At 44.9% G+C, this 8,496-nt stretch overlaps 1 protein-coding gene across 1 annotated transcript in view; it reads right to left on the reverse strand.

The window, feature by feature from the left end:
* Positions 1–8,496, reverse strand: part of ZMYM4 (zinc finger MYM-type containing 4) — an 86,797-nt gene that overhangs the window by 52,762 nt on the left and 25,539 nt on the right. The window contains 1 exon segment of the mRNA XM_018576595.1: positions 8,104–8,383. Coding sequence (XP_018432097.1) covers positions 8,104–8,383 — 280 coding nt within the window.

An 8,496-nucleotide genomic window follows, 5' to 3' on the forward strand; every position in this document is an offset into this window, starting at 1 on the left:
AAATAGTAGCACACTCACTTAACAAACTACCGGAGAGAAAAAAGGGAGGGGATCCTACATTTGTCCATGCATGTGATCATTCCATTACCACCATAGTTTCTTATGATGCATCTCAATCACAGTTTTTCCAAAGTCACAAAACCAGCAGGCCAGGTAAGTGTCTTCAATACACTAGCATGATGGAGGAGGCATCTGAATATGAAAAGGAGCCCAAGAGACTATTTCCTGTACCCCAAACTCTGAAGATATGGGACAGGCCTCCCTTATAAGGTGCATTTAGCAACCTGAACAGAGTGAACTTCACAACAGGAGAGGTTGAACCTGTGCGGTAGGCTGGAAGAAACCGACAATGTAAAAAAAAAAAAATCCAAAGATACGACCAGGTCCTTTGAACTGAGAGGTACCCCAGGACTCCCCAAGCTGACAGGCTGGCATCAATTGTGAGCTCCTTCCAGACCACGGGGAGGAAGGAATACCCAGACTTCAACGCCCTTTTAAAGATCCATTAGAGCAAGGTATGTCCTGCTGGCGAAGTGAAAGCCTGTTCTTCCCAGGCAGCCAAGCTGCCGATCTGAGATGATCTGGAGTGTAATGGAGAGTAGGAAACTGACTCAAAAGGAGGCTACAATTAAGCACAGCACCTCCATGTAAAAGTAAATGGTTGGGCAACTCCTGGACCATAAGGTCATAGCATGAGAACAGAGATAGGATTTTTCCAGCAGGAAGACCCTGGGCCAGGGCCATGTTCAAGACAAGGTCCAAGTACTCCAAGTGATGAGGGTTCCAGCAGGAACTTCCAAAGGTTCAGGACCTATCCCAAGCTCTGCAGGGTTTGTCTCGTTCGATGAATGTTGGTCATTCATCGAAAGAAGAATGAAAGGGCAACAAATTGGTAGGATGAGCAGGTAAAATGTATCCTTGATGTTCTCCGATGCCATAAGGTCTCCTGGGTGAAGGGAGGAGATGACAGATTGAATAGATCAGGGGTGTGGAAATTTTAAAAAAAACTACGGATGAACCAATACCATTTTTTCGGTATCGAGTACTGATATTTTGCTTTCGGTACTCGCCGATACCGAAACCGATGCTTTCGTTGGCATGAAGCCGGTTTCCCGGGTAATCAGGAAGCCAGGCAGCGGGTAATGACATGCCACCCGGCTTCCTGATAGCCAGGGAAGCCGGCTCCATGTTGTTTGGCATGCTTGATTGTGATTGGCCGGGAAACCGGCTTCCCGACCAATCAGCATTGAGCCGGTTTCGCGGCCAATCGAGAAGCCGGGCGCCGAGTAATGACCCGCTCGATGCTGATTGGCTGGAAAGTCAGCTTCCTGGCCCATCAACAAGGAGCCAGCTTCCTGGCTAATCAAGAAACCAGGAGACGGGTCATTACTCACCGCACGGCTTCCCGATTGCGCGGGAAGCTGGCTCCATGTTCCCTTACAGGACTGCCGGTCAGAGGAAATTTTCCTCCGACCGTAAGATCCAGTATCAAGTACTCGCCTAAATGCTCTGTACCGGCACTAATACTAGTATCGGTGCATCCCTAATCAAAACGTATTTGACTGTGCTAAATAACGCTTCTCATTGGTCAGCGCAGTGACCTGACCACGCTGACAAATGAGTACTTGCAAGTTGCGAGCGAAATTAAAAATGCACAGGGCTGGACAGCAGTACAGGGCACAGATAGTACACCCGTACTGGTGGAGGGGAGGGAGAGACTGGGCCCGATTTAATCGGGTAATTCCATTTTTCCCATATTACCTGGGAAAGTGATCTTACCCTTTAATGCACAGAGTGTGTGTACGTTCTGCTGCCTGGCTACCACAATGGGATGGCGGCAGCACTCAATGCACAATGTCCTACGCGTGCGTTTATTTGCATGCAGATGGCAGGGGCAGCAGGGTTGGTTTTAATTTTCTTTTTACTTTATCACTTTTATTTATATAATTTTTATTTTATAATTTTTTTTCCACTTAATTTTATTCCCATCACATAGGGGATTTCAAGCCCCTATGTGATAATTTGTAGGCGACGGGTTCTCTTTATGGAACCTGCCCTCCAACACAGAACAGATGTTATGTGCAGTTCCTTACAGCTGAGACAGGTGGCTCTGTGATTACAGCGCCCTGGTCTCATTGATCACACAGAGTAGACGAAGAACGGATGTTCTTAGTCTGCTCTACACTCTATGGCTGAGCTGTTGTGCCATGGTCCCGTGTCCCCCAGAAGAGCAGGGGACCCCGAAAACCACGGCGGGGAGGGGGGCGGACACGATCACCGCTGCTCGATTCATACAAGTGATCTGATAAGATCACTTGTATAAAAATGAGCAGCGGCTCCCCACTGTACATTTAACTCTGCTTGTCCGAAGCAGGGCTAAATGTACAGAAAAACATCCAGCGCCCGAAACGGCATGTCCCAGGCATCAGGCGATAGGAATTCCACACCCCTGATAGATTCTGTCTGGAATTTCTAAACTTGCAGGAACACATTGAAAATCTGGAGATCGAGAATAGGGCAGACGCGTTGGAAAAAATCCCCTGGAACTGTCCCGCTTCCGGTACATGGCATATGAAGCCCTGGGAAAGGAGTTGATCTAGGGCAGAGAGAAGATCCGATCATCTCCAGTGAGATCTTGGTTTAGGTGTAACAGCAGAAAGCACAGAGTTGGCAAGGAGTAAAACTCCACCATGCAACCTAAGGCTAGCTTATATTTGGAACCTGAGCCTTGGGTAATGGCATAAGGAAACCTACTTGGGAGTAGAGGATTTAGCCACCGGAGGCTTGAACCTCTGTGGAAAGAAGGTGAAGGTGTTCTTCCCTCCTGTTACTTCCTCGATAAAGCTATCCAAGGATACCCCAAACATACATTACAAAGTAAAGGGTAGGCACTCAAGGCACTTCTTGCAAAGGAGATCCACAGACCAGCATTTCAGCTGCAGAATTCATTGCATATGACCAGACAGGAGAGCCATGTTGGAGATATCTGCCCGGCCATCTACGCAAAAGTGCAAGGCCACCAGAAAGAGATGTAAATATCGATCAAGATGGACCCAGAGTCCCTACCCATAGACTATACCATGGCAGCATCATCAGGTTGCATAGCAGGGCCTAAAAGGGGCAAATAAGGCCTTAAAAAAGGTTGCTAACCTCTTATCCTTGTGGTCCTTGAAAACAGGGACATCTACAGAGAACGCCAACATCTTCTTTTAGCAAGAGATAGCTGGATCTACAACTGGGAGAGCACATTTCGAGGAAACTCTTCAAGAGTAATTCCACTTTTGTAGCAAAAATAAATAAATATATATTTTTTTTAAAAAGGTCAATCCGCTGTTCTGTGTACATTACAAGGATTTTAAACTTTGTTGCAGTTTTCAATCCTGTTTCTGTTCTGAAGAAAAACCTATTTATTGCAGCATATCCTTTCCAAACTGATCCCTAAATGGGAGGGTCTGGGATCATTATAACCAGCTAGTGGGCTTCCTGAGTTGTAATATGGAAAGGTGCAGTGTCTGCATCCCTTTAGTAGTAATACACCCTTAGGGAGAATCTCACCAAAAACAAACTTCCTATTGCAAGCAATGCCAAAAGTTATACTTGTATGTTAGCGCAGACATCTGGGAAAATCAGTCGGCCAATCACAGAAGTGACATTTCTGTGGGCGTTCGGTAGACCAACTGTGTATAGAACACCTTCAGGTCGCCATACTGCATTGAATTTGACAGATTTAGAACATTACAGCAGCTACAGTTTTAAACGGAAAGGTCATTTTTAATAACATTAACTTACAAAATGGCTTGTGCTGTATATATATATATATAGATCTATATAGATATCTATATAGATCTATATATAATGCACCTAGAGGATTCCTGATCATTGATAACAGGGGACACAAAAAAAGAGATAGAGGACCTTGTGTTCTCAATCTCTTTTTCCATTTTAACCCCTTCATGACTGAGCTAGTTTTCAGGTTCTGTTCATAAATGACTGACACATTTTTTACATTTTTGCTGTGTGGTTAGGAGTGAATATATATATATATATTTCCTATCGCCCGACGCCCGGGACAGGCAGTTTCGGGCATCGGGCGAGTAGTTTTCTTTCTACATTTAGCCCGGCTGTAGGCAAGCAGCACGGCTAAATGTAGTGTGTGAGCCGTTTTGTACGAGCGATTTTAAACGGCTGTACAGCCGTCCAAAAATCACTTGTAACCTGCCTGAATCACGCTCCCCCTCCCCTCACCTCCAGCAGCCGGCCGTGTACTGCTCCCGGCTGCCTGTCTCTGCACCTGGGCTTCCTTTTTGCCGTAGTCTTGTGGGGGATTGATGACCACGGCAAATTAGGTTCCAGAGCACGGAGCAAGGCAGAGAACGGTTCTCTACTCTGCTCCATGCTCCGTGCAGTGACACATGAATGCAGCCTTCCTGCCACAGGAGAAAGAGCACAGTGCTGTGCTAGAACTCCTGTGTTGGAGGTGACGGGGTCAATAAAGAGAACCTTATAGAAACAGGATGTCTTGCTGCACTCCTTACCGAAAAGACCACAAACTGGGTGGGTGCTCGTAGTGACCACGGAAGGCACCGTGTATATCACAGAAAAAAAGAATAATGTCACCAGCACATCGTTTTTGTAAATCAATGATCCATTTTAATGGCACATTGCCATCCAAAACAAGCGCTTTCGGGGCCACAAGGGGTCCCCTTCATCAGGCTCAGAATGGTCATTAGGTCCTTCTGAGTCTGATGAAGGGGACCCCAAGGAACGGTCCTTCCCATCCGCCAGTATGGGTGTACTACCTGTGCCTGTGCCATTGTAATCTGAATTTCGCTCTCAAAATTCAAGCACTCGTTGGTCAGCGCAGTCATCTGACGGCACTGACCAACGAGAAGCTCTTCTTGGCATTGCTAAATACGGTTATGGTTAAATCTTTTGACTTTTTTTGTATCAGGGCAAGTAGATTTTCATGAGGGACAAGTAGATCAGGCCCCCGCTTTAGTCCTTGGACAAGTAGTTTTTTTTTTTTTAATTTCCACACCCCTGTATATATACACACTAATATATATTCTATATGTAAGGATTTTTTCATTTTTACTTTTTTTTTTTAAAGTGGAGTTACCCTTTCAATACTGTGTTGAACAGACTACTTAGAAGCAAAACGTTTTTCAAGGTGATCCAAGTCACAATACAAAACTAGCTGTAAAAGCACGTGTACAGGAAAGGTTCTGGCAAGTTTGGGCATTGTTAGGTAACCCAGACTTGTGACTTTTGGCAAGGTCATTGCAGGTGGCTCTAACTGTAAAAAAATCATGCACCATGTACACGAGAATAGACACAGTGTCCTTGGGCTTTGAAGATGTGTTAGCAGACAGGTCTTCCTATGCTGCATACACAGAACTGAAGCAGCCCCTTCCACTTCCTCCAGGAGTGCAGGAAGATCAGAGGGAGACTCTGAAGGGGAAGGAGAGGGGGCCTGCTTACAATCCATGTGGCCAGAGGACATAAGAGCACAGACATTTCTCCCATAGATTCTGCCATTACAGCAGTAAATTTGCACCGACGCTTCCCCACAGCAATGCTCTGCCACAGTCTGAGGGTAAGACTCCAGTACTCACAACTGTGGAGGAAGACACCACTGAGCAAGCACTGTAGGCAGCAGCATTAACCCAGGATGTCAGTTGGTAGAAATCTGGACTCCCTCAGCATTCAGAGTCATAGCAGCAGGAACAGCTTTTGTAATTTCTGCGCACACCAAAAAGGAAAATGCGATCGCATATCCAGTAGGAATCCCCAGAGGGAGGTTTTGCAAGTGCTGTGTGGTCTCCCAATGACCACAGGCAAAGGCATCAAATTTAAACAGATATTAAATTCAAAAGATTTTAAAGCTATTTCAAATGCTGATTAAATCACTTACAATGGATGCTGCTCCTTCATCTTTAAAAGTTTTAGTTTCTTGCAGAATCAATTTGTCTCCTGAGTGCTGGCCCAGATAACCTGTTTTAGGGTGACACCCTTCTCTTGCAGTGTTCTGTGGAGTCATCCTTGTGTGTGCTAGTAAGCTCTGCATGCGTCTCCACAAACACAAAGGCACAGCAGGGCAAGCCATCACTCTCCCCCTGCTCCCCACTCCTCCCTCTTCCTTTCTCCAAGCTAGTAGATGGACAGCTGCTGGAGACGGTGCTCTCCTTTGTGATGGTTTACTGGACAGGAAATTCAGGGAAGCCAAGCTTAGAGAGTTGGAGACAGCTGTTTGTAAACATGACTTGGACAAAAATGTAAATAAATACTTTGCTGGGCAATGTATATTTGTTTGATTTGGATTCATTTTTGAAAAAAAGTCAGATTTGAATACTACTTTAAATAATAGAGAGGGACAGTAAATCCTTCCTGCTAGTAATACCCCAATAGAAGGGAGAGAAACTGGGTACCTGGGCATGGACAAGCCCAGACTTAACACTCATGAGTGGCGGTTGACTTGGCAGCGCAGTCACCTAAAGGGGACATTCCCAAGCCAATCTTTGCCCCATCTGGTGGGCATCCCCCCTTCCCCCGAAAAGGGGTCTTCAGGGATACGACTTCACTGCAATGGACCATAGCCCTGGACCTGTAAAGCATACTGTGAAAACTCACACACAACACAAAGTGCAAGAGTGCCCATGCACTATCCGGTGTTCTAAGCACATTGCAGGCCAACCTTTCATGTTTCTTTCGGAGGGGTCCAGGTACAGACCCTACCAGAAGAAACTAAGTGGACCGAACTAGACAGCAGCTTAGTGAAACTTGTTAGAAGAGTCTTCAGCTGGAAAGAGCAGAAAAAGTATGCATTTCTCTCGGCGCAGAGAGAAGGCATCTATCACCTAAGAACACTATGCAAAAAATTAGGCAGACTGGGAGTGGAAGGGGTTACACAGGACTGTCTTACAGCTTTTGCTTGATTTGCCAGTGTCCAATTAGCTGCATAACGCATCCATTGAAGAATTACCTAGTGTGTCTTGTTATGCATAACCCATCAGTTGAAGAATTAACTGTCCTGTGAAGTACGATCTAAAAACAATATCATGGTTTGATTTTAACAATACCAATATAGGCCCATATCTATCTGTTGGGATAATACCAACTAGTATTTCTTATGCAAATTACCCAAAAGATTCATATGGAACACATGCTGTTGACCTTTCTGGACTGGCCTAATCACACAGATATTTGTCAACATTTAAACTACACAGCTTGCCAGATTAAAAACTTCAATACATGAAGACCAAGATTCCATGTTTTAAATGCAAAATTTAGCGAAAGTGTGCCAGGGTGTATACAGTTCACAGTGGATTTCTCAAGAAAATAATAGGCATTACATCACAACTATTTATACAAAAGGTACATGCATGGTCAAACATATTATGCTGTTTAGATCAGAGTTCAGACTTCTTCCCAAATTTCCTGTAAGCCTAATATTGTTATATTAATATTACATAAAAAGCTTGTAATGAGGGTGGAGATCAGCCTACGTAGAGGCCAGTGTCCTGTATAATGTTTTTTCCTCCCCTTTTCTTTTTTGGTGGAGTGGGGCTGTTACTATGTTAGCTGCAGTGCAGTGCATTTTTTATGCGTTTGCGTTTCCTGACCTGACAAAATGTCACATGCAGTATTTTTTCTGTCGTAAGCTGAACGGACTGCGCACGTGAGAACTGGAGCCCATAAAACACATAGGGATACATTTTGAGTGCAGCAGCGTACGGAGCCGGTCAGCACACAAAACGGACATCGTGTGAACAGGCCCTTATGCTCTAGGTTTCCCCTTTCCCCAAAATAGTTTGCTACCTCTTGCCTTTTCCATCCATTTTCTCTTCCTATCTGGTTCTAGAGTCTAAACGTTCTCATTGTTTTCTTTGCTCTCGTTTCTCATCCTGGTTGTTTATGGCTTCTCAGAAACTTATGACATGTTTTCAAAGTTACAAAACTATTCCAGCACCTACCCGAGCTATATTGAGAGATAGGAGAAATGTATATACAACGTTCCCTCTTGGCTGTTCCATACAATCTGATTCTCATTACAAATGTGAAGCATGGAACAGCCTGTAATGCTTAAAAATCAATGCAACTTACTTTGAGCAGCTGGAACAGGTCTTTCTGGTAGGAGCAGGCATGGGCGGTCGGGCCGGGGGTACATTGTAGCCAGTAAGGCAAAGGGTGGAACAGAAAAGCTGTGTAGACCCCTTACGTTGGTATGCAGTTTGTCCTTTCTGAAGAACTTTTTTGCAGCCTGAACAGGAAACTCTGACAGAGGTTGTAGGGACCGCAGGAACTGCAGGAGCAGCAGGAACAGACTTATTCACACCTGGGGAACTTATTGGAGCTTGTATTCCACTGGAGAGCTGAGGGGCTTTGGAGAAGAAAAAAATAAAGAAGATAGTCAACCAAAATAATCTAAGCTGAACACAATACAGTATGTCATTACAATAAGTACAGGACAACTGTTAAAGAACTGGCTTTAGGGGG

The sequence above is a fragment of the Nanorana parkeri genome, unplaced genomic scaffold, assembly GCF_000935625.1.
Source record: "Nanorana parkeri isolate BGI_ZX_2015 unplaced genomic scaffold, ASM93562v1 scaffold70, whole genome shotgun sequence".
NCBI lineage: Eukaryota > Metazoa > Chordata > Amphibia > Anura > Dicroglossidae > Nanorana > Nanorana parkeri.